Source organism: Anguilla rostrata, chromosome 19 (assembly GCF_018555375.3).
Source record: "Anguilla rostrata isolate EN2019 chromosome 19, ASM1855537v3, whole genome shotgun sequence".
Taxonomy (NCBI): Eukaryota; Metazoa; Chordata; class Actinopteri; order Anguilliformes; family Anguillidae; genus Anguilla; species Anguilla rostrata.
Window position 1 is genome coordinate 14,056,745 of NC_057951.1, and position 27,066 is coordinate 14,083,810.

Sequence of the window (27,066 nt, forward strand, 5' to 3'; positions counted from 1 at the left end):
GCCCGTTCTGAGGTTCTTGATGGGAGCTCAGCCACAGGAGCCTGTGGTAATTACACGCGTCTTAATTTCATCCCGTCGACTCTGGCCGCTGAGTTTGCTCTGTTTAACAGATGATTCCGTAATTTTCGTCTTGATTGATTGCCTTATTAGAGCATCAGAAGTGTGTAAAGTGGCTTTGCGTGTCCAAGGAAAGGGGTTCCCAATTTCAGGAAGTCCCCCCAATCTCAACAAATGAATATAAAAAAATTCCGGTCTGCTTCCAAATTTTATCTGTGACTGGTACCCACAGTGTGCATGTGCGTTTCACTATGTCTGTGCGTGTGCACGTACCCCACACACAAATTGGCCTGGATTCAAGACATTTGTACTTATCTCTCAAGAGCTACATACATGTGTTTTCTGTTCACAGACATCGCTGGGTGAATCCAGCGATCACCAAAAATGAACTCGCAGCTGCGTTTGTGAAGAAAAACATTAGCAGTAAATCATGGGTCAGAATTAAGGGCCAGTGATGAATGATTCCAGGGCATTCCTGGGGTTTTTTTTCTGTGGCACCAGGATTCTCTTCATTGTTCCTAAAATCTGGCATATACTCACTTTAAACATACCAAGATAAAAATGAACTATGGTTCTCTCCCATAGTTTTCACTGGTCACAATTTATTTTGTTCAAATCATGAAAATAAAAAATTTTCCAAAGAATATTCTCCATTTATACGACTACATATGAATGGCTCTAGAAGTGTATAAAATTAAAAGTGTTTGCATGCAGTGTTCTAACAGCAAAACATAGACCTTGGCAAAGCATAGACCCTCGATTTCAGGAGAATTTCAGTGTGTACTATTTCAGAGTTCATGCGTAGAGTTTCAGTGTGTACTACTTCAGAGTTAGTGCGCAGAGTTTTAGTATGTACTATTTCAGAGTGTGTAGAGTTTTAGTGTGTACTACTTCAGAGTTAGTGCGTAAAGTTTTAGTATGTAGTACTTCAGAGTGCGTAGAGTTTTAGTATATACTACTTCAGAGTGCGTAGAGTTCTTCCCGTTGAATGCCAAGTGTGATATACTGCACCATGGGCTTGTACATGACCTGCAGTAGTCGGGTCAGTGTGTCTGAGAGGAATTTGTAGAGATCAGATCCATGTGTTGGGAGGTATATGGCTGAACAGTGGCTGTGTAACGTGAGTGTGTGGGATGAGAGCTGCGAGTTTGAATCCGTCTCCCCCACTGCATGCCTGGGCCCAGGTGTAATGTTAGCTCCTGACCTGAGCCGTTATGTCATATACATTTACTCAGGAACTTTGACAGCTATACCTCCCTGTACCCTTCTGATAACGAACTACTGAAGCCAAGCAGCCATACCACCCTGTACCCTTCTGATAACGAACTACTGAAGCCAAGCAGCCATACCACCCTGTACCCTTCTCATATCAAACTAGTGAAGCCAAGCAGCCATACCACCCTGTACCCTTCTCATATCAAACTAGTGAAGCCAAGCAGCCATACCACCCTGTACCCTTCTCATATCAAACTGCTGAAGCCAAGCAGCCATACCACCCTGTACCCTTCTGATAACGAACTACTGAAGCCAAGCAGCCATACCACCCTGTACCCTTCTCATATCAAACTAGTGAAGCTAATCAGGGCTGGACTTAGTTAATACTTTAGTAGGAGAGTGCATGGGAAAGCCCAGTCGTAGCTGGAAGAGGTGCTGTTTTGGCCGGTAGGGGGCAGTCTGCAGTGGCATTCAGTTTCTGCTCAGTCCAGAGGGCAAAAAGATGGACACTGTGCTGTAGGAGGTGTGGCGCTTGAGGGATGAGACTTTAAACCAATGTGCTGACTCATTGCGGTCACAGTTTCCATGGTTATTCTCAAAAAGTATGCGGTGTTAACCGCAGTGTCCTGGCCAGATTCCCAAAGAACTGCGTCTCTGGTTGCATGCATGTTTTTTTAACGCTTGAAACAAATACCAGCCTGGTTTCAATCACCATTAGGGTTTTTTTTTTTTTACTTTAATTCATCATGAAATGTTTTTATATTTTTTATATTTCCCCCCCACACAGTTTGGTTCAGCAGTCACCACCATTAACTTGCTGAATTGCATTTTTTAAAGGAATAACAACTCATTCATTTCTGTGACCAAAAAAAGCCACTATCGAGGCTACTATCAGTAATTCAGACAGTTATAAAAACAGCCGTTTTCATGCTGTGATTGAAGATTCCTACAGGGGGCGACATTCATCACAGATTGGGACGAGAGAGCAGGGGGTTGACTGGCCTCAGACAGGCCTGCTTTCGGATGCTCTGGGTCTGGGTGCATAGGTGGGGGAGCGGGACCCCAGGCAGACACCCCCCTCCCCAACGCACCCCCCTCATAAAGAGTCTGAATAAATAAAAAGAGACTGGTTAATTTAAGCGCTTCAGGATGCTCCGTTTCCTGTTTGTTTAACGGGAAGCAGACGCTCGCTGCTTTCTGTCACTACTTGTCCCGTACGGTGTCTGTCGTTCTGTTACACCGCACGCGCGCACGCCTGCACCCCCCCCGCATGCTCATTAGTGCACACACACACACACACCTCCACACGCGCGCACGCCTGCACCCCCCCCGCATGCTCATTAGTGCACACACACACACACACACACCTCCACACGCATGCACATACGCCCGCACAGGCACACACACGTCAGCGGATGCCACAGTGAATCACATTCCCGCTTGTTATGGACCCTCTTGCTTGGCAGTCGATGCAGGTTTATTGTGAAAGATGCACATATGGACACCTCCAGGCCTTTTATGGGACAAAACGATGCTGTCCTCGTGTTGCTTCTGGATCTGTTCACTGGCAGAGGACTGATAATGGAAAATGAACAGAAAGGGATGGGGGTTGGGGTGGGGGGCTGGGGGGTACTGCACATGTTCATTTAGCTGCCAGAATAATTCATACTCCTGTTATCTTTCTGAAAAAGTTTCCGTTTCGGAAGCCAAAATACGAGCCGGTTTCGTCCCTCGTAGAACCGCACCTGTTTATATTGCGTCCCAAGGCTGCTACGGGACCTGGGTGATCCACACTTGCTGCAGTTTTGGCCTCTGTGTTTCTACAAATGGGCTCATATCTGTTTAAGTACTGTTTATTTACCCGGGGGATCCCTCTGAGATACAAATCTGTCTCTGATCCTCTTATTCTGAGGGAAGAAGAGCCATATTTAGAGCTGTATTTCCTTCCTTCATTCATTACACAGTGTATTGTCTCATATTTAAAAATGCATTTTTTTAAATCAGCTTACTGACATATGGACAGGCTGAACAGAAGCAGCTGGGTACTTATGCACCTTTGGTACTTTAATGCCTAATTTCTTGATAAAGATCTTTGAATAAAATCTCGTCACTCTAAAAAAACATGTCTGTCTTTATGATCTGTTGTATTAATGTGATGTACAGTCTCAAACAGTCGGGTGTGTAATGCTGAGACTTGCAGACATTCTAGGGACAGACTGTCACTCCAGCTGGTTTTAAAAGCTCTTCCCTCCAGTATCTCATTTCTCAGGCCACGCCCGTTTCCTGTTTATTGCCTAGCACATGGGTGGCTTGACTAAACGAGACTAAAGGAAAAAATTAAGCTTGATGAATGACATTTGTCTTGGTGGTTTTGACTGAATCTTTGCCAAGATCTCTTCTCAGTGAACTTTAGGCATAAACATACCCATTAAAATGTATGGATTAACCCCTTTCTGTCAGGGGATGTTTTCCCAGTTTAGCTGCGATGTGATAGGAATGCAGTTGTGTGTGCTTGTTTGGGCCTGCTAGTGATTAGCTCATTTTAATGGTCCCGTTATGAAATCCCGTAGAACCTCCATGCCACGCAGACTTCTACTCGATGACTGTTCTGCAGAATGCGGTGTTATAGTCCTGAACAGAGTCCTGGAGTATGCTCAAGTGAATCCTTTTCATGCTTTATACTCAAGCCAAGAAGTAATATTTACCGCATTTTATTTGTGCTATTGCACGCAGAAGGCATGCATGTAAAGATGCATTTAAAAAGATCAGTTTAAATCAAATTCAGGATTGCAATGTTGAACGGTCATAAATTCTCACTTAATGCCTGAGTTGCATTGAGTTTTAATTTGAAAGCTATCGTTGTGGTGTTGCGTATGAAGACTATGGAGTCTGAAGAAGAGACTAAAATCTGAATTGCAAATTAACCAGTGATCATTAACCCTAATATATGTGACCTGTACAAAAAGTAGAAATGTTATAATGACTCAAAGGTGTGTTATATTAAGTTAAAAGGGTGCAGCTATCCCAGAAAGCACAGCACTTTATTGAAACTTTTACCAGGTAAGATTACGACTAAACGTTTTTATGTACGTGGTGGGAATTTATGGACATTGTGTTCTGAATTTGTTGGGAAGCGTACATTTTAAATGTTAAATGTTTTCCTGTGGAAAACGTACGTGTGTCCTGGGGCCTGTTTACAGCCTAATTGGAAAAGTGTGTTTTTAGGGGTGATAAAAACGAAAGGTTGCAGGAGAGAGTGTTGTGCTTTACCGAGATGCTTGTGCTAGCATAGAAAACTGAGTTTAAAAAATAGTCTGAGCTCAAAATGCTGAGCGGAAGAGCAGTGGGTCTGTGGTTGGATCGAAGCTGATCGCTGTTCTGCTGCTTCCTTTAAGAGGTCATCAGCAGTTGGGCTCAGTGCTCGTCTCCTGGACTATAAGAGCAGTCGAAGGTCGGGCTCAGCGCGCGGGTTTTAGAGAATGCTAGCCGCCTACTTGCAGCAGGTCTGAATTCCTCGCGGTTCTGTGCAGCCCTGCCCTGATTCTGTTCCATTGCTCTGAGAAGCCAGATCCCTCTGCTTCATATGGAAATGGCATTGACCTTTTCCCGTGCCTCGCAAATGCGCGTAGGTGTAGTCATTGAAGGGGGCGGGGGGGGGGGGGCTGCAAATTCTTCTGGGCATGAAAGACATTTCAAAGTCAGTTTGACAAGCCCTGACCCTGGTGCATATTGATTTGCACAGGGAGTTCTCCCCCCCCCACATTCCACAAATGGGAAATTTCGCTGATTGTAGGGGGCCTTGAATTCCACACACATATTTCGTGACCCAGAAAAAGCAATACCTGCTGCTGTTGTGTAGGTGCAGAGTGTGCGTTTTGGGGAATATGAAGGGCGGGGGCGGAGGCGGGGGCGGGGGCGGGGGCGGGGGCGGGGGCCGGTGGGTGGGTGATATTTTTAACCCGGGCGGTGACTACACTCATCAGTGGTGACACACAGGAGGCCTCGTCCTCGGCACAGCCACGCGCGCCGTGTTTAGCAGAGTACAGCGACACTAGAGCCTCGCATCACATCCTCTTACCTGCGTCAGGCAGGGCCTCTTACCTGCGTCAGGCAGGGCCTCTTACCTGCGTCAGGCAGGGCCTCATCTGCGTCAGGCAGGGCCTCTCACCTGCGTCAGGCAGGGCCTCTTACCTCGTCAGGCAGGGCCTCTTACCTGCGTCAGGCAGGCCTCTCATCTGCGTCAGGCAGGGCCTCTCACCTGCGTCAGGCAGGGCCTCTTACCTGCGTCAGGCAGGGCCTCTTACCTGCGTCAGGCAGGGCCTCTCATCTGCGTCAGGCAGGGCCTCTCACCTGCGTCAGGCAGGGCCTCTTACCTGCGTCAGGCAGGGCCTCTTACCTGCGTCAGGCAGGGCCTCTCACCTGCGTCAGGCAGGGCCTCTTACCTGCGTCAGGCAGGGCCTCTTACCTGCGTCAGGCAGGGGCAGCGTAGCCTGGTTTCTGGGTGCTCACCCATAACTTTGCCTTTTTCTCCTAATTGCAGCTGGACCACAGCGAGAACGTGTGCCAGAGGGAAATGGGCTTGGGAGTAATGTGCACTTATTTTTACTCATTTGTGGAGGAAATGCAATGGGGGGGGGGGGAACGGCACGATGGTCTCCAAGGACATGCGCAGGGGCTGATTCAGGGACGACGATTCTTTAATTAGACGGGTTATCGGTATAAAAATCATTTATCTTTAAACCGGCATTTCTGTTTATGAAAGGGCAATTAGCATCTGGCCAACATTTGCTTTCGGATATTCTGTCAGAGACGGCCTAATTGGATTCGTACCATATCTTACATTCTTTTTTAGTCTACAAATACATTCCTTTCCTCAAGCTATCTTATGAACTATTTAAAAAGGGGACAAATACTGACCAGGGAGCAACACAAGTTAAAAGAAATGAATTGGTAGTTTGAAAGGATATGTAGACTCAGTTAATTTTTCTCTTAGTTTCTCTCCTGGGAGGGAACAGGAATAGTTTTTTGGTCTTGGACAAAAAGGACTTAAGTTCTGTGCTTTATCTCATTGTCCCCTACTGTAAGGTCAACTGGATATTTCAGCTGGTCCAATTACTTTCTCTGCTGGACAAGTGGACAATTCAGCATGTTATTTTTGCCTCCTGGATTAACTATCATAGTGTCCTTCTGAGAAAGCCCTTGCACTTCAACGAATCACCTGTATTTTCCCACAAATCACTTGTGTTTTCCCACATGGCCACATCCTTTATAGCCCTTTATAACCCTTTCAGTCGTAAAAGTTATGTGATTTTTTTTGTCCCACACTCAGGCTGTTTGTTTCCTGGCCTACAACCCTAAACACTCACCTGTCCGATCCAAAAATGGATTTTTGTTGCCTGTCAGCCGCTCAGCCAAGTGGTAAGCAAGCTTCAGCAGACCCTTGCAGCTCTATCTCACAGCTTTGTCTGCTCTCAGGAGGTGTAGTGGCAGTGTATTTCTCTGAAAGCAGCCTCATATGCAGTGCATCATCCACACTTCCCTTTGCTTCAGCCAGTCTGCCAGAGGCCTCATGTCTTATACTAAATGTGTATTCCATTGATTTTACACTTCAGCGTGTGAACGACTTTAAAAACGCTCTTATGGCAGGAATGCGTAATGTAATTCCATGGCGAAGAATGAATACGCACGTGAGTGTCTGCCAGCTGGGACAGAGCAAATTAAATGAAGCACGAAATGGATGTTCATCGTGTATCCGTTCCCTGGATGAGGAGCGTTTCCCTGTCTCCATGTCGATATGCGGCCTGTTTTTAATGGCAGATCCAAGGACCCACACCTTTTTTACTGCACCATATGGACAGTGTAAAGAATGTAATGAATCTTTTGGAAAATATAAATTGCAATGTGCATGACAGGTATATTGCATACCATTTAACCAATTAGTACATTATTATTGTTTCATCATCATCATCATTATTATTATTATTAGGCTAAAATATTATTATATATTTTTATATTTGGCCGGAACAGATTGAATTCTCACGGCTAAAGTCCTCACAGCCGGCTGTTAGCATCGTAAAGGTGCTGTTCTGAACACCTTCAGTGACGTTTTCCATTGGCAGAATATGCAGGACATTAAATAATTTAGTTTGCTTTTCATGCACAACGCATCCTGTATCGTTTCATTATGTAAATGCTGTGGAATGGGAAACATTATGTACAATCTACATATCTCACGCGCGACATTTACATTCCCAAACTGAAGGGTGTAACATTGTACCCCCTTAAATGTATCACGAATATTCTGCACAGTGACGTCCCAACATAATTTAAGATTTTCGCTTTGAATATAGGCCCCATTAAGTTCCTGTCTCTTCCTTTAATCTGTATGGGCATTTATCTTCATAAGTGCAGTAAATGTCGTGGACAGAACTGCGCTATTGTCTCTCAGAAATACAGTAAGAATTAGAAATGTAACGGACCTATTTGAGATTCAGCAACGCAGGAGGGAGGAGCTCTGCGCAGGCGCATGGAGACGTTTTGCCACACGCGGATCAGCGCTCGGCATAATACGCACTGAAGGTTCACGAATCCGACACTCGAACAGTTAATCCTTCCAAATATTGTCTGCTATAATGTAAATGTTGTATACGGTCTATCCGAAGCAGCGACGACCGCTACGACGTAGCGATGGGTTAGATCCGATGCTTGGATTATCCACTTTGAACACTTTGCAAGGATGGGAGCTGGGATGTCTGGTTTTAGCGGAGACACACTGACAAAGGGGAAAGAATCCTGAGACAGACTGAGAGGGAGAGAAAAAAGATTTTTCTCCCTCGTTTTATTTTCATCCTTTATTTGTTTTTCTTTTATGAGAAATGATTGAGGAGTTGGTGTGCAGCGCAGTTGCTTTGGTACTCTATCTCAATACTCTGGGTGCCGATTTCTGCTACGATGACAGGTACGGAGCGAAACGATTCAGTCCTTCCGATCCTCAGTATAATTTCACTTTTCTCTAATGAAAGTGTGATTCGTTGTTGTCATTGAATTCCCCAGGGGAGCACAAATTCCGTTACCCAATGCATTCTACTTATTTGGACGACCTCGCGCGGCAGCCTGTATTGCGTTGATCGTGATATTAATTTTTAAAAGGGATATTTGAAATACTAACGGTAAGTCCATCGTGAATTGAAGCATTAAGTGACATAACGGTAGCAACTGCGAGCTTATCTTAACATCTCTGTGTTTTGTTTAGTGGTCTTTCGATGGCTCATTATATACACATGGTGAAACGTTTTTTTGTTTAAAATGACCGGCGAGTGTGAGGCGAAAAATATTTCTTAAAACGTGTATGATTTTTATACATAGAAAGGATTTGGCTCCTTTAAGGAAGGCTGGCAATAATCCACAGTTCAATTATGATTGTTGTCTGGACACCCACGATCGGTCTTTGTTCCAATTGAGTCAGATCTTGATCACTTGATTAGAGGGGAAGTTGCTAATTGAACTCCAGTGTTTCAGGTGTCAATCATTTGCTCAGTGAAACGTTCTCAAAGCCTTTTGGCTATTTTCTTCTGGGCTATCGGTGAGACTCGCTGAAATTGCTGTACGCCTTGCTGAACGTATTCGCTACAAAATCACCTTGGACCTCAAGCTCCGTTTGGAAGCAACTGTCCGGCAAGTGGATGTCTCTCCCTTGAGTTTCCATTATGAATCCAAAAGGCTTTTAATTGAATTCGGGGAAGTTGTACGCGTAGGGCACGAGTTTACATAAGTAATGTGTAATATTATTATTATTATTATTATTATTATTAATAGCCAACTGGTTCATATAAACAGTTGCTAGAAAGTAATTGAGTTTTTAATGGGTTAGCTGGCTCTGCTCTATTTGTGTAATTTACCAAAGGTTTGTTTGTCGAAATTTGTTATTTCGTGTTTCGTTTTGTAACGGGTAATATTCTTATTGTTAGAATTCAGTTGTTTTATCGGAGATAATAAAAATGTCAGGTGAATTTAAAACAAGATGGGCTAATGTTGGCACAGTTCACAAGTCACCTCTTATTTAACACAGTGGTTCTCAAACTCGGTCCTGGGGGACCCCTGTGTATGCTGGTTTTTTTTCCGACCTCAACAGCAATCCCAGAATTTTAAGAAGCTGTTAATTTTTATTAATGAAGTGCTTTTCATGTTTTAGAGCTGGGGTTCCAGAAAGGGCCAGTGTGGGTGCACTCACCTGATCCTGATTCTAATAATCAAGGTGCTTAGCAACGACTCTAGTGATTGAATAGTAGAATCAGGTGTGTGCACCCACACTGTCCCTTTCTGGAACCCCAGCTTTAAAACATGAAAAGCGCCTAATCTACTTTGAAATGGTTTCCTTTCCCAAATGCAGTCATTTACGTAGCCAGTTTGATTTATCATTATCAAGAAACCCCTTAATATATTAAACAACACTCGTGCATGTATAGAATCTGAACTTTATCCATCAGCGGTGAGTAATTTCACTTTCTACAGTATACAGTAGTTGCATTTGAACTTTCATTCCTATGATAATGATGAATAAATCCCAAAAGGAATGCGTTAATATCTCCCCGGTATTGTCTCGTACTGTGTGCCGCGGTGTGGAATGTGGCCGGTGGGGCGCGCGGCATGTCGGTCGGGCTCGTGCGGCTTTCTTGCTTTACTTTTAACCGCAACCTTTCCGTGACCCCCTTTCTGCACGTGTGAAGAATTGCGCTAGTGTAGTGAGCTGGTGCGCAAATGGAGCCATAGTGAAAGGCCTTTCAAGACGAGCAAGACCCCAGGTTTTTGGAACACAAAAGGCACTAGCCAATAATTCTGCGGGAAAGATTAAGTGCCAAAATCTTAATGCTGGTGCAACAAAGAGTGTGGGCTCAGTAGAAGAGCGTATTACGCAATGGAACAGCGTCGTGTCAGAGTTCATTTTACACTGGATATTTTACTCTGTGGTATATTCTGACTTAATCTGTCTAATGATTAAAAAACGGGGGAAAAAACGGTCCTGTCAGTCTGGAGAACAGCCAGCAGCGGCAGTACTGCCAGACCGCACCTGACAATGTAGTCTTGAATTTAGGGTTCAGTTTGCCTGCGGATTCCAGCCGTCGAACCAGAAGAGGAAATGTGCCATTGCATTTGCACTTTAATTACCCCCGAATACAGAGAACCTCATGAATCAAAAAAATAATGCTGCTTGGTTTTCATAGGTCAGATTTTTTTCTAGTGGCTGTTTTTTTTAATATTTCAAAGTGAATGGCTTTGTACTTCCTTGATTGTTTCGCTGAAGTGCGTATCCACGGTGATGGCAAGGAGAGGGAAGATTCCGCTGTGGGTGCAGAGCGTGTGGTGTGGAGCAGTGTGTGTGATGTGAGCGAGCTTTGCCTGCTGGACGCTCTTGAATGAGCAGCCGTTGTCATATTAGTACAGTATGGCTGTGGATGATAACCCTGCTGAGATCTTTTGGCCTCACAGTTATAGTCTTTGTGTTGTATTGCAGTTTTCCCTGTGATAAGCAGCATGTGCAGAATCTGTCTGAGAAGGACACTTACAGATGTCCCATGTGTTTTTATAAAGGGCAAAGGTTTTCTCCACTGCGTCTCACCTGTCGCTGGACAACTACCTGTCTATTTACCTGTGACCATCAGTTTACTGTTAATCCCTCGTCTTAAATGTGTGTCATCTGCATTTGCTGAAGTCCTGTGTTACACTTCACTTGCTTTTAACACACTGCATTATTTAAACAGCTTTGTTACATTTTTGTTATTCTGTTTTTCCGTCGTTGCTTAGATCTTTCACCTGGGGAACGTCTTGAACTAAATATATAAAAAGAACTAAGTGCTTATATTGTTATTATTGTTATCATTATTATTGAATTGCTCAGCGCATTCCACAGGAGGTATAATCAGTTTCGTAACTGCTTTATGATTATGATGGCAGGAGTTCTGGACATAATAGCTTTCTCATTATTGCACAGGGATCTTTTACATACACTGAGGAGAATGACTCATGGCTTTCATGTCTTATTGATGTGCTACGCCCAGAGTTTGGCCCAAAAGCATAGCCGTTAACTGAATTTGGGTGTTCTGGCCTTACAATGATAATTCTGCTGTTCTAAACCTGCTTTAATCTGAAGTGGGTCAGTCTCTAAAGTAGGAGGCTATTGGATGCTGTTGTAGGTCTCTCCCTCGCGTACCAAACAGTGTTTTATTCGCTCCTGTTTATGAGGAGTGCAGTAAATGTCAAATGTTCCCCTGCAGTCATGTTAACAGGCCTCATCTCATCTCAGTCCTCTCTTATCCAGATGAACTAATGGAAGGCAAAGGATTCATCTGTTTAAAATCTAAACTGGGACTCGTTTGCAGTTGTCTTTTAAGATGTATCCATATGATTAATTTATGTTACAATTTCCGATGCATGTATCATCTGATGGCAAAGACGTCCGAGTTGGATTGGATTTTTCCTAATCCGATTTGAATTGCTTTTGAAGGTACCTTGGGGCGGGAATTCTGTTACTACTGTCTGCCTGCTGAAAGATAACATCCCATAATAAGCATTCCGGAGTCTATCCCTTCTGCAGGGCTGGCCTTGACGTCTGAAACATGGAATTGAATGAGGAGAAGTGCGTTCTCAGCCTAATGCAGACTCGGTATGCTGCGCATTAGAAATCAAGTGTAAACGGATGACTGCGCTGTATTGAATAAACAGAAATGTGATTTGTCAGCTGTTTTGCATACAAGTGCGAACAGCACCTTGGACTGTGAATTTTCCACAGGTCCATCTGTGAAAGCCTTCAGCCTGTTCTTGATGGAATGCAGAAATGTACATGATATGGAACAGTACTCCTATATTTTGCCAACTTGTGATGTAATCCGTTCTTTGAGGTTTGGCAAATTTATTTCTTTTTTTAAAGAAATGAAAAATAGTTTTTCAGAAGTCTTTGTTCTATGTGTTTGTTAGACGTTGTTGAACCTCAGTTGGTAGATCAGGTTCTGTCATTAATCAAATGGTGGGGGTGGGGGGCAGGGGCTGCTTTCACTTTAAATTGTGTCCATAAGTTCTGAATGAGGAATGCTTTCAAAATATCTGATTGTTTGTTCCACTATCGACTATGTATTTTTTGTTGCTGCGTTAAAAGATATTCGTTACTTGCGTCACAATTACAAACGTGCATTTCCCATGAAAACTGGGAATGCAGATTTGCCCTGTGGGTATAAATTCAGCGTTACATGCATCGGGAATCCATTGGACTGCTATCCTCACAGATGTGGAATGTACTGCTAATGCATAAAAATATATTTGGATCGCAAAATATATTGCAGTTTTAAAAAGTTAGCAGCAAATATCCAAGTATATTGTTTAAAAATGCATTACTGTGAAATTTTGCATATTTTATATATGATTTTATAATTATATAATTTTATTTCATACGAAGTCAGCCTATTGGCAGTATATTGCAGTATTTTTCCATTTCTCTAGGGTGGTATTTAAAGTGGATGTGCGCTTGGCTGTCAGGGTTTTACACACAGCTGCTCCTGCGCTGTTACTGTACTGCCTGACAGTGTGATTAATGACAGGGATTATTGAATGGTGGTGCTAATGAATTCCTCTTGAGTCGCTGCGCTGAGTTCCTGTCTCTGCTGCGCTGAGTTCCTGTCTCTCTGCGTAATCAAAGTCGCTCGGTCTTCCTTCGCCAGGCTCTGCGGTCTCGTTCGGGAGCGAAGCGATCCGCCGCTCCACCCGTAAGACAGAACAGATTTATTTATGTGGCTTAGTAACGTTCAGTTCCTCTCCTCTCACGCACTGACCTTTCCAGGCTCGTCACGTGTGTGTGTGTGTGTGTGTTGTGTGTGTGTGTGTGTGTGTGTGTGTTGTGTGTGTGTGTGTGTGTTGCGGATGTTGGTGTGTGTGTGTGGGTTGTGTGTGTGTGTGTGTTGGTGTGGTTTGTGGTAGTGGGTTGGTGGTGTGTGTGTGTGTGTGTGTGTGTGAGAGAGAGACGCACGCAGCTCCGCCACGCTGTCTTGGGTGATGGATGTCTTCCCCTGTCCCGTCCCGTCCCCGTTGCTTATGTTATGAGATGAAAACCGCCCAGATTGTTGTATTTTTGGCAGAACCGCGATGCCACAGGCGTGTTTGTTGCTAAAAATACCGCTAATGAGATGTTCCAGGGTGCCCTGCAGCTGCAGCCGTCTCCCCGCAAACCCACGCAGCCAGTCCAGGCGTTTCTGGTCTCGCAGTCAGCGGGATCATGGGAAATCGTTTCAGACGCCGTGCAGTGTTCTCAAAATCTTCAGCCCCCCCATTACCTATTTACCTATTTTTTGACTTCATTTTCATAGTCTATTGGAACAATATATTGACTCCTTATTAATCGTATGTAGTAGGACCTATAATATAATGTTGTATTGTTTGAAAATAAAATTTTGAACCAATTTCTCTGAGCGTTGTGCTGCAGTGACTGAGTCTGTCTTGGATGACAGTGTTACGGGGGATATAGCTGTTCATTCTCTCAGGTTTCAGGCTCTTGTCACGCTCTTATGCTGCAGTGTTGTGTTGTTAGCTGTGTGATACAGAACAGTTGTGGCTCAGAGCTGTTCATGAGTCAGCACTGTTACTGTATGTGAAGTCCTGCTGGGAGGTTTTTCTTTCTGAAGCCAAAAATGGGCGGGGCTACCATATGCTCTCAGTCATTGGTCTGAACCAGTCCTTGTTGTGTTTTGCTTTGGAGAGGGAAAACAATAAATTTGATTGGTTCAAACAACTCCGTGATTGACAGCTCATTATAACATGGCTTTCTGTGGGAGGTGCTGTAAATGAGGAAGCCCTTGGACCCCATTAGGCCAGCAAGCCGCTCGGCCGCCAGCATTTCAAAGCCGGCTTTACCGTCTGGCAGCCACACACTGGTGCTGGCGGGAAGCCCGCGCGGTACTGCTGGGGTGCTGTTCACCGTGTGCGCGGCTAAGCTAGCTTTAGCCGTATGTCTGTACTGCTGGGGTGCTGTTCACAGCGCGTGCAGCTAAGCTAGCTTTAGCATATGTCTGGCAGTGAGAAGCTGGTTTTCTAGTCTTCTCACCTGAGCGTTTGGGCGCTTGCGGTGTGTTTTCAGTGCCCTCTAGCCTAGCTGTTAGCATGCTATTTCAGCACAGCATCGGGCCTTGGCTTCCAGATTGTTTAATGTTTGGGCTGAACGTGGTTGTGTAAGATGCACAAAAGCAAAGCTGCTTCCAGCTGTTGTGAGCGCTGCTTGTGTTTACATCTCGCTCTCCTACCCAGAGTGACTTGCACAAGTCTGGAACATCGGGTGTAAGCAGCCAACAGAGTCGATGATGTCATCCGTCACACGCTCACAGCCAATGGCTACATAGCCCAGTGCTAAAGCCAAACGAGGGATGGTGCAGTCTGCTTGTTAACGGTAGGGTAACCGTGGGGACCAGCGGGAGGGGCTTTGATGTGGATAGTTAGCGTTAGCTGGTGTCTGATTCTGTGTGAGCAGGCCCTGCTCCCCATGCCTCTCGCATTAATGGGATTAACAGCCAGCGACACGCTCGAGTGAGCCGGGGCGAGTGCAGATTGGCTCCGCCCCTTTCTCTCCCGCAGAAGCTCCGCTGTGATTGTGCGGTTACTTAGTGGTGAGCATGGGCGACCAATCATATTCCTAGTTTCTGTGTGTGTTTTCATGCCCAAACGCAAGGACTCTGTCATACTAAGCAGGTTTCTTTCATTTGCACAATTCCATCATTTGTGTAAAGAACTCATCAGCACTTGGTGTAAGCCGGTGATAAATGTGTCATTTTATGGACTGTCTGTCACTGGTGGCACTGTCTTTGTGCATTATGATCCTGTCATCTTAATGGTGGTAAGCCCTTCTGTGCTGTGCTCAGGGATTATACCTTTGAGTTGGTTTCTGAAAGGATAAGGATTGCCTCAGTGTTCTCTGTTTCTGTGCTGAATTTTGTCCAATGCCAGGGCTGTTCAGCTCCATTCCTGGAAGGCTGCAGTGTCTGCTGCTTTTTCAGCATGTAAGTGATTAACCTTGAGTCATTGATTGGCTGGACAGCCCAGTGCACACACCCTCTTTCCGAGTCCTAACTAGCGGCTGATTAAAGGGAATCCACAGGAACCTGCGTGCACCGCTCCAGGTCTGGCTCATCAGGCCTCAGACATTTCCTTTGACAGCACGCACTGTCCCTTTAAGATCACATGTGATCAGTGTGTTCTTAACTGAACATTCTAATGCTGATGTCACAGTCGCTGCTGGTAACTGAAAGCAGTGGAGTTCTAGAACATTGATGTAGAATTTATTTTTAAAAATATACTCTTCAAAGGGTTAAACTCTCTAAAGAAAGGGAAGCAGGCTAATACATTTTGAATCCTTCTGCCCTCGTGCTGTTTTTTAAGCTCCGACATTTAACCAGTCAGCCCGGCCCTCACTGCCCCCGTATTGTGTAAATTGTGGCTTACTGTGGAGAGCTGTGAGCCTGCATACTTTCACAAGTAGCCCTGCTGGCTCTGACGCATGTGTGTTGTCTGTGCCTATGCACTTGTTAAAACAGAATAAGTCATGCTGTGGTGCGGCCCTTGCGTGTGTGTATGGGCACTGTGAGTAGAGCTTGCGGTAGGAGTTGTGCTGAGGAGAGAGTGATCCATGAGAGTGGCTCAGTGCAGCTCTTCTCTAAGTGCGTTCCTGTGTTGGAGCAGCGGTCAGTGAGCGATGGACATCCCCAGCCAGGCCAAATTTTGGCAGACAGTGCTTCACGGGAAAAGAAAAGGGGGGGAAAAAAAGCTAATTGCAGTTGCTGCATTACGCTTTCATCTGATGTGGGGGAGTGCCCTGGTTTACGCAGCTGTGTGTGGAACTCAGTTGTCCGAAATTAAACGTTAATCAGTGAAATTGCTGTTTTCTTTTCGCTTTGCCGATCTTCCCTTTTAAGTCCGTTGGACTGTTTGCGTAGTGCGTGTTGAAACTGAAAATCGGTGATGAAGCAATTATTCAACGTGACGCTGATGCTTGAGCCTCAGATTTTCACGTGAACGATTTGTCTCATGATTGGTAATCAGTAAACTGCTCTCATACCGCTCAATCAACGTTTCGCAGGGTTTTTTGCATTTTATGTCCGATGGACAATGAGACCTTGTGTTTGTGCGCTCGCATATTTCAACATCCAGCAGGAAGTCATGAAAAGGAGAATGTGTTTCAAAAGTACACTTGAATACAGCGCAGAGAATGGAAAATCTTCAATGACTGAATGACTTTATGACCAGAAACTTTACTGAAAAACAGGAAAAGGAAAAATTGGGCAGGACTGAGCCTGATCTCCGAAAATTTTTTCAAGGGAGTTGAGCTCCCCATCGGTTGGAAAAATCTGACATGCTTCCCAATGGGAAGAAACCTCAGGAGGACATGGAGAGCCCATCTTCTGCTGGCCAGCCCCATGTCAGTAGGTAAAGATGAGCTCAACGGTCATAGAGCTAATGGGAAGTTTATTGACAAAATAGACAAAGTTGTCGATCTCAACATCTAAAAGCACTATTGTCAGATTTTTTTTTTCTTCTTTCCCCCCCGTTGAAGTGTTCTGCTCCCATGCGGCATGACTGAGTGTTCCAGAGCATTGATTCCGTCTCATTTACTGCACTTAAATCCCTCTGTTCAGCTGCTCATCTGTGGGGCCTGTCTGTCAAGAGCAGGCTTCATTTGATGCTGTAGTTTTGAGACGGTCCCCAGCGGACGTGTCCAGTGTATGTAGCTGCTCATAATGAAATGAGCCCTGGAGTATATGCAGTTCTTTAAAGATCTCACTCCAGTAATCACGTCTTTGTTTTCACGGATGTTAGTCTTTTGGAGATTTTGGATGAGCGCTTTGGGCTTTCCCCAGGAGTGGCAAATTGATTATGGTCTGTAGTGAAGGACAGTGGTCTCATGGTGTACAGTATTTATGAGTTTGTTTCTTCTGCGGAACAGTGAAGACGAGGATATCCCAGTGCTTTAGGCTGATTAGTTGTGGATTTGTCTGTCTTTAGAGACTTCGGGGTCTGGCTTTGTGTAATTGTCCGCAGATTGACAAAAGGGGTCAGAACTGATAACTGGGGGGTGGGGGGGTGGGGGGGGTCTTGCCCCCAGATTAATGGTTAAGCCTTGCTGTGGCCGTGGAGGGGAGCTTGTGTGGTTTTCACCCCTGCTTCCTAAAAAATGCTACAGGGACGGGGACACACACACGCACTCACACTCTCTCTCTCTCACACACACACACACACACACACACACACACACTCTCTCACACACTCACTCACACTCACACACTCACACTCTCTCTCTCACGCACACACACACACACACTCTCTCTCTCTCTCTCTCTCTCTCTCACACACTCACTCACACACACACACTCTCTCTCACACACACACACACACACACTCACACTCACAGAGAGAGAGAGAGCGGCGGCTCCGTTTTGAGCAGTGCAGCGTGCGGGTCTGACAGGCCCTTTGTGCCCATTGAGGCGCTTGCTCTTCAGGCCCTTTTGTCCAGCGCGGGTCTGGGAGCTGGTGCAGTCATGGTCCTGGGACAGCCGTGACCAGCGGCCCGCGCAAAACAAACACCAGAATCCGATTCTGCCCCCGTCAGGGCCCTAATTAGTCTACACCGGGGGGGCAGGAGGTAAACGTGTCCCCCCTCCACCCTCCAGGGTCCAATGCATACAGAATTTGAGCTTTTTTAAGTTGCTTGTTTAAAGTTAACCATTTTAATTTAAGGACGTTTGCAAGCGTTGCTCTATAACGTTACTATTGTGTGTGTGTGTGTGTTCGTGTTCTCCCATTTATGTTTGTGATTAAATAAACCTTTAGAGCTTAATTATTTTTGGTAGATATTAGTATGCATGTGTGCATGAGCGTGTGTGTGTGTCACATTTAACCTGAGTTGTATTATACAGGTTCGGGAATGATTGGGATAATGTAGAATTGATCTTTTATTATGTGGGGTATTTTAATGCAGCAATAAGAGTTTTTAATTTTTAGTTGCATTGTTTCAGGTTTTAATCTTCATTGGATTAAGAGCTGTTGGAAGGATCCTAATGTAGTTTTTGTTAATGTGAACAAGTTTCCCTTATAAAATTGGCTTTCCATAGCCAGCAAGGGGTGGCTCTTGTTTATGCAATGGCAAATATTGATTCTGTACATACCGGATCGAGTGCGCTAAGTTTGAAAGCATGCGTTCGCCACTGTGTGGGGGCAAGGGGCACACATGGATCTGTTTGGACTTTAATTGGCTGTCAGGTATGTCGTGTGATAACGGTGGGGTTGAGTTATTGGCTGCAAGGTGTCAGCTGAGTGGGGATGTGTGCTGATGGAGAGGGAGCAGGGTTCGAACCCTGGCCCCGTGGGCCCAGGTTTGGCCCGAGACGGTTCGTGTTTGATGGTGTCCGTCTGCTGATAAGCAGAATCCAGCGAATCCCCAGGATATCCTGGTTTCAGAGAGCAGTGTTCCCAGCACTGTCCTCCTCGCATGGCTAATAAAACCCTGCAGTACTGGGGTGGTGAGAGGACTGGCACAAGGGCCTCAGCGGACTTCCCTTCTGCCACTGATATGAAAGTGAAGATCTTCCACAGCTCAACTGTTATTCCTGAACGGCTCTCCTCTTCGGTTTCCTCAGGGATCTGAATTATGCAGCACGTGTGTTTCTGATCTGTGCAGTAGGAATGCCACTCAGCGCCTCTCAATGGGAGCCATAATGGGCACTCCTCTGTCTTTCTGAGAGCGCAGTTGCTTGTTTGTGTGTGTAATTTTAACTGCAGGCTGTGTAACTGGAGTTCTCATGGACTTGGAAAGTGCGCTCCTGTGCTTCGCTGGTCTGTGATTCCAGCCAGTGTAGCCTGAATGCGCAAGGTATTCCTTCGTAGCTGCGATGGAGGCCTAGATAAAGGGCTGCTGCTTTGAGATTGCCTCCTTACTCAACAGCCCAGCATTATTTATGCTATTGTAAACTCAGCTGTTAGAAGTTGGGAGGGGCAGCTGTTTTTATTTATTTATTTTATTTATTTATTAATTTATTTAAACAAAGATTACTCCAGCAGAGGACCCAGACAGAAAGCGGCTGTTTGGAGCCGGTTGGGGAGACTCACAGCTGCAGCGACGCTGATCAGGACGTGAATCATCTGCATCTTTCTGAAGTGGCTGGTGGTGTCTGCATCGCTCTGAATTTTAGTGCCCCGGTAAATAATGCCTGTTCCTGTCCCTCTGGGTGGCGGCGGGGCGGCGGCGGGTGACTCTGCCGTTTGGGGTGATGCATCCCTCCGGGGTCCTGCTGACTCGGCTCGTTCGCCGGGCCTGTGGTTGACTGAGCCGTGGCCCGGCCCCAGAGCCAGTTACGCTCCTCCACATGAACACACGCACGTATGAGTCACTACTATTGCAAAACACCATGTCTCATCCTGTTTCTTCAGTCTCAGTGTCACCCTCAGCCCCCCCCCCCAGTGCACAGCCCCCATTTCAGTGCTGCCCCCTGTCTGAGGACTAAACTCAGCCCCATGCCTGACTGAGTGAGCATCAGCAGTGGTGTACGGAGGGGTGTGGGGAAGGCTGGCTGATTCCGTCCTTCAGTAGAAAGCACGTTTCCGCTTCTTCTGTTGATCTCTCCTTCCCTCCTGTTCTCATTGTCGCCCCAAAATGAGTGAGGGTTTGTGTGATTACTGCTGCACCTGGGCTTGTGTTATAAGAAATAGATAAACAAAGGGGGATTAGTTGTGCAGTAAACTGCAGCTGAGATAATAAGGTGGCTGAAGCCCAGCGGTGTGTAATGGAGGAGTCCCAGCCGTAATAATGGCCCAGCATGCATCTGTGCTGCATTTCACTCCACTGAAGAGATTTAGCAGAAAATGCCGCACAGACATATTTATGTATTTCACAGCTGTGTATTTATTTTTTAGAAAACTATTACACAATCTAAAAATGGAAATTGCCATCATGTCTGGTAATATCTTTGTAGTGTGTTATTTCGGTATGGTTTCTATTTTCCGTATCCAAGTAACAGGAACAGCGTGTGGATTGGGCTTTGCGAGCTCACCCCTCTCACTGTCTCTCTCTCTCTCTCTGGCACATCTGTAAAAGTGTGTGTGCGCGCTCGTGCCTGTGTGTGTGTGTGTGTGGCGCATTTGCAGCTTGATGTCATGTGGTACATTATTTGGGTTGTCTGAGTGCTGAATCACTGTGGATACTGAGGCTTGCTGAAGGCTCAGAGGGTGGAAGTGCTCAATTGTGTTTGAGCACAGCGGAACCTTTCTCTGTTTGATCCAGAGTGCCTTCTTTCAGGTGGAAGACTAACAGTGGTGCACACAAAGGAAATGGTGTGGAAAGGGTGTGATTTACTGAAACCTGCAGAAATGTTAATGCTTTTATCTCTCATCCAGTCTAGTATATTTCTGTAAACCAAAACTGAGTTAAAAGATGCAGTAGCACGCTTACATTTATCTTGGATTCTCAGGGATTCACCATGTAATGGATATCTTCACTGTGAGGATGCAGGATACCTCCCCTTACCTTGATCCTGTGGAATGACCAGTTTTGGCTAAGCAAATGCATTTCCTGCTTCAGTGTAAATAGATTAGAGTGTTCATTCGTGTAGGTCTTTGTAAGCGTAATTTAAGTAGTGAAATTGGGGGGGGATCAGAGCAGTAATAGTATGAAGCACTACACTGGCCTGCTCTCCCAGACCTTAAACTGCTGTAATTCAGTGCAGGTTGTGTGATTGCACAGCCGAACAGGAAATAGCGGGGTTTTATTATGGGGCACTGTGACGTTTGCCTCCTGATTCTGAGGTCGTGGGTGCATATTTTAATTTATTTTTTGGGCTGCATCTGGTCACTGATGGGGCTGTTAAAGGATAATCTTTGATCACGGTTCCCTAAGGCTGATCCTTTCATCCGAAACTTATTTATTCCGGGACAAATTCAAGCAGGGCTTTGCGTCATTTGTCTGAGGAAACTTTGGCTGATTGCTTTAAAGGTTGGGGTGATGGGGTTTGGGGGTGGGGGGAGGCAGGCACAGAAAGCCCTTGTGCAGGGAGTGCACTGTGCACTGCGTGTTGTAGGTGTTCCTTGTGATTTTTGGCAGGATTTCTGTTCTCTCACCACTGGATTATGTCCAACCGCTGGTGTGACTGGCTTCTGCTCTAACCCATAAAACCATGAGGCCTCATCACTGCTGCGCTCCTGTCAGATGAGTGCAAGTCTCCATTTTAAACTTTTCATATTTTACAGGTGGTTTTGTCACCCTGTTCTCATTTTATTAATAATAATAATAATAATAATTAGAATGATGTGTCCATCAGATCCGGCTCTTCTCTGGTGACTTTGGTTTTATGGAAACCTTTTGTGTGATTCAGTGCACTTCCTCCTCTAGGCTGCTCCAGACCTGAGCACTGGCTGAATAATTGCTCTGTCAATGCTGTACTAATAGTTATTTGAAGATGTCCGGGCTAAAGTAGCCTGTCTGTGGGTGCTTTAACATGCTAGATGGAGGTTGCTGGACACAGGGTCCATTATTCTGTGCTGCGCTGTCCAAGGTCAGATGCCCTCCTCCACCTGACCTTGGACAGTAATCCTGATGGAGAGCCTTTGGGCTCTAAAAGGTTCTGCAGCAGAAGAGATTAACTCTGCAGTCCACTCTCAGACTCTTCACGAGGAGGAGGAGGAGGGAGGGGGAGGGGATAAGAGACCGATTAGCTGACCTCTGCCGTTAATGGCGGGTGTGGTTTTGATCGAAGGGGTCAAGGCTGTTGGGCTTTACCATGATGCACTTATTTTCCTGTGTTTGTTAGCTCTGTCTGTCCATGTGGTTCTGCGCAGGTGTTCTTCTCACTAATGACTGAACACAGTGGAGGTCAGAAAAACCTGTTCCATCGTGCTGGGGGTCGGCGTGCTGGCTGTGTCACAGCTGTTCTCATACCTGGGGGGGGGGTCTAATGGGCTGTTTAATGCTCAGCTGATTTTACTGAATGTAAAACCTGCTTCGCATTGAAACCTGGGACAGTGGTGTGGTTAATTGATGGTGGTCAAATTTATCTAAAACTCATTACAATGAAACATTTTACAATGAAAACGCGTAAAGAACACGTATAATAACATGCATGTGTGAATTTGATTCCAGCATAGTCATTGTATTAAGACGCCATTGACCTGTTCTGTTTTTTAGAACAAGATGAGCCAACATTGCAGGGCATTCCTTGGACACTGGGGTGGAAATGATGAACGGGGGGGCGGGGGTGTGATTGAGGTGGAACCTCTTTCATGGTCCAGACTGGCCTGCGTATATCACGGGCCTGTGCTCCCCGTAGCTCTGCGGTTACTGGGGAAACGGCCCCAGGGCGTCAAAGGCAGGACATTCTGGGAAATTCTCTCCGTGTGACTGCTGATCCCTGGCTTATTCCGCATTAACCCTGCAAGTGTGAGACCGCAAACAGAATGTGGTTAGAATGCGATTCGCTAAACATTCTAATGCTGATGTCACAGTCACTCCTGGTGGTTGATCGGAGTTCTAGAATGCTGACATGGAGTGTTGGATAAAACCTACTTTTCATAGAGGTTAATAAAGAGGAGTTCATTGTTTAAGGAGAAGAGGAAATACGATGCCGAATACAAGAAATTTGCTTAATGAAATCTCCTCCCACTTTCTACATTTTGTGGGGCTGTGTGGCAGTTCATAAAGTGGCCATGTGTTGCATATCTCACAGATAGTGGACCGTGAGCCAGTAAGCTTGTGTCTGTAAAAGAGATTTAAGTCTGTAAAAGTTGAATTGCAAACGAGCCCTTTCCCTGAAATGCTGAGTGACAGCATGTGGAATTGAGTGGTTTGTTGGGGTCAGCGATGCGTTTATGAGGCTGTTGGGCTCTCCAAAATCATGAAAGAACGGTGACTTGGATATGTAGTTTGCTTTGGCTCAGGAGGAGAGGGGCTTGTTTTTAAGGTGAGGCCACTCGGATATTCTGTCCTGATTTTTCTCTCTGGTTCTTCGTTCTCGGTAGTTCTCCTGTCATCGACCATCACGTGAATTTACGAGCATCATTTCTAGCAATCATGCTGAAATGATATGATTTAGTGGAAAAATGTAGCAATCTGTTTGCGATTAGCGATGACTGCCCGGTGGTTAAATGCAGACTTCCTGTGTTTCGGTATCTCAGTCTTGCTCGGCTGACCGTTAATTCATGACTTTTCCCTCCGGACCAATTTCATACTCGATTAGTGGGCCTTGAGCTGGATTAAGACTTCCACAGCTGAGTGGTGCTCTGTGCTCTGTTTGTCTTCTCCGTCTCTGTTCCTCATTGGCCCTGACTATCTTAACAAACAGCCAATTGGGACGGCCTTATCTGGTGGAGCAGGAAGTGGTTCTGGCTCGCAGCCGTACGGAGGGGAAACTGAGGAACCACCGGGCCCTGCAGCCTGGGTAACGGGTCACCCAGACCAGAGAGAGAGAGAGTGCAGGAGAGAGGAGGGAGAGAGGGAGAGAGGAGAGAGAGAGGAGAGAGAGAGAGGAGAGGAGGGGGAGGGGAGGGAGGAGGGAGGGGGGTAAGCAGCCCGCAGTGCGGGTTTATGAGCTGTAATGTTGGGGCATGACCCTGAGTCCCCTCACACAGCAGGGTCTCTGTAATTGCTTTTCTCACCTGGTTTTTTTTAAACAGCGGGTTCGTTACATGCAGCCGGGCTGGGAGTGACAACAGGGCCGTGCCCTTTGACCCTAGAAATACACCACTTCCCTTCCTGCTGCCCCTTCTCTGGCTTCCAGACTGCGGCTTTAAACTAATGAACACAGGGTTTTCATTTTAAAATAAACCGCCTTGATTAAACATAGCCCCAGTTGTGTTTTGGGTGGTATCGTACTGGAGGCTCTCTGTCTCTCTGTCACCCTCTGACTAAAATGGGGTCAGCGAGCTGTCCCGTACACCAGAATCCCCCCCCCCTTTGATTATCCACCATGGAATTAAAATGAAGCCCTGGTGTATAATCTGAGGCTTATTACACGCTGGATTCCTGTGCATGCTTTAAGGCACCTGTCTCTATGAACCTGGGCTCTTCAAAGACTCTCCTACCTGGGGTCACCTCCCCTTCCCCCAGAATTTAATCAGTTCGGCTTTCCTTCAGTGCCTCAAAAGCAGGAAGACTGTGACCTCCCTTTAATTAGTTTCATATGAGATGACATGGGGATATTTTGTCATCAAACAGCAATGATCAAAATGACTTAATGTGAAAAAGGCTGTGTCTGAGTCTTCTGGCAATTACGTGTGTATTGCTGAAATCTGTGTTTAGTCTAGAATGCCAATGCTTCATAATGAATCTTTATTGTGATTTAATGTAGGAACAAGACCCAGGGAAGCTGTAATGATAAATTATGATTTCATCAGTGGAGAAAAGTGGTTATTCAGATGCCATTGCGTTATGGTTGTTTTGGCTTTGACAGGTTTGTAATAATTTTTGCTGTCATTATGAAAGATGGAGTGGTTGCTGGAGAGGACTCTGCTGGGGTTGTTATTGGCTGCAGGATGAGGCTTCATGTGCTCTCTAATGGAGTATAATTCTCATGATTACCAGACATGATTCCCCTGGGACATCAGTCTTTTTCACACTCCTGTGAATGACAGTGAATGAAGGCTGTGTACTGTGACTGACAGTCAGGGCTTTTTAATGACTGGCTTTATGTGAAGGACAAAGATCCAGCTCTTTCACAGGGCCCAGTCCAGTCACAGGTCCGTGTCCGTCCCCCTGCTTGTGTAGGGTGGTGGACTGGTGTGGGGGTCCCAATGGCTGCACACACTGCTGTTTAGATTGTTTACCGCAGGCCCAGACTGTTGTCTGGTTAATGACTTGTGTCAGAAGGATTAGGCCACTGCTCCGCTCCCACAATGCCGATTTCACGGCGTCTGTAGCGGGGCGGCTGGGTCTTCAGTGAGCGGCCGCTGACCTGACCTATCACAGGCTGAGACCTCCAGGGTTCCAGCGTGATCTGCTACATTAAGACTCATGTGCAGTCTGGGCTGACCATTAGTGCTTTGCTCTTAATATTTAGCAAAATTAAGGTAACTTATTTCTTGTTGGTGATATTCATGAGAATGTTGATTGGCCAATGAGGCTGTATAAGTGTGTTTTCTTGTGTTTTTACTACAATAAATATAATGTTGCATGGCTAATGTACAAATTATTTCTGCTTTCAGATATTTTCAAATATTTAATTTCATATTTATCTAAATTTTTTAGGTCTGCATATTTGCAGTATGTTGCAGTGTATTCTGTTTCTATGAGAGCCAGAATGCAGAGGTTTGGCATTTGTGTGGCAAACCTCTCTGGAGAAAGTGGCCCGTGTGATTGAGTTTAAGACCTGATTTCTGGCTCTGTTTGCCAGCCTTTCCTCTCGGGCTGGGGAAGCAGGTCGTGCTGTGGTGTCTGGGTGGGAGGGGTTGGCGGGGGGGGGGGGGTGGGGTGACAGCGTGCCGTATTGTGACCTCACATCTGGGACCTCATTGGCCAGACGCCGCCGTTGTTTCCCACGATTGTTCCGTCCAATGGGAGAGCTGGTGTTTCTCTGGCTGTAGCTGGTGTGGGCTAGCGTGTGTGCACGCATGCGTGCGTGTGCGTGTGCGTGTGCGTGTGCGTGTGCGTGTGTGTGTGCGTGTGTGTGTGTGTGTGTGTGTGTGTGTGTGTGTGTGTGCGCGCACATGCGTGTGTGTGCGTGTGTGCGTCTGCTGTACCTTGTTAAACGGCGCTTTTAGGGCCCTGTCGTCGACGTGCGGAACGCATCACAGCCTCTCCTGTTTTCCCCATCAGTCCCGTAACCGTGTGCCTTTTTATCTCCAGTCCCCTGCGTGTGCCTTATTGATCAGATCAGATTACATCAGACTGCAGAGAACAGGCCCTTGAGAGTAGGCCCTTAAACACACAGAGTAACATCTTTAAATGCAATTACCCAGTGACAGCAGATTAGAAAAGCAGGGCATTTCAAAGAGATATATTACAGTGCATTTTAAAAATGCATATTACAGCATCTTAATGTACCAATACATTTCTCCATATTGGGCTGCTGCCATATATTGATAGTGTATTTTAGTTCACTGTTTTCCAGAATATTCCGTTTGTAAGTGAGCGGGAGGGTTGAATGAGCTGGCGTTGCCGTGGTGATCGCACAGCAGAGGGGCGGAGCCATATACCTGCTTCAGCCATGATGGGTTTAAATCTCTCCTCAGAGGGGCGTCCCACCCTGGCCCTGTTCCCGGCCCCCTCTGTCACAATGCCCCACTGCAGCGCCCTTTTCTTTTAGGCCCTTTCACAGGGGTGGGGGCCCGGGGTGGGGGTGGGAGGGGGGGCTGTAATGAATGTGCATTTCCTTTCAGTGCCCCCCCCCTCAGAGAGCCCAGTGAAGGGCTTCCACTGCCATTGTTCTTGGGACGTCAATGAAAGTATGAAACTGCAGGGCTCTGTGTGAAGAATAATAATCTTAATAATAATAATGAAATGTGAAATCCGGTGATAAAAATGCCACAGAGGGGGGGGAGTCGGGGGGCGGGGGGGGGTTCGGATTTTTCTTCTTTATTGTGCTGCTGGCAGGCTTAGGGGGGGCGTGGACAGGCGCAGAAGACTTTTGTGCGAAACCGATTGGCCGGCACCCAAGACCACAGAAGGAGCGCCGCACGTACAGTGGTGGTGTGGCAGCGAGGATTGTGGGACATGGGAGCGAAGCTGTGGCCGGGCTTGGCAGAGCGAGGGTCACGTTTTTGCCCGTCTGCCAGAGACTTCGTTTCCCAGCA

At 46.1% G+C, this 27,066-nt stretch overlaps 1 protein-coding gene across 3 annotated transcripts in view; it reads left to right on the forward strand.

The window, feature by feature from the left end:
- The first annotated feature begins 7,810 nt into the window (after window positions 1–7,810).
- LOC135245552 (protein O-mannosyl-transferase TMTC2-like) overlaps window positions 7,811–27,066 on the forward strand; it is a 45,006-nt gene continuing 25,750 nt past the window's right edge. Inside the window, exon 1 of one of the 3 annotated variants that reach the window (XM_064318661.1) lies at window positions 7,811–8,230. In XM_064318661.1, coding sequence (XP_064174731.1) covers window positions 8,148–8,230 — 83 coding nt within the window. In that variant the 5' untranslated portion in view covers window positions 7,811–8,147. Of the gene's footprint in view, window positions 8,231–9,879; window positions 10,494–27,066 lie in introns of those variants that run through there. The other 2 variants (XM_064318659.1, XM_064318660.1) reach the window with 2 other exon arrangements.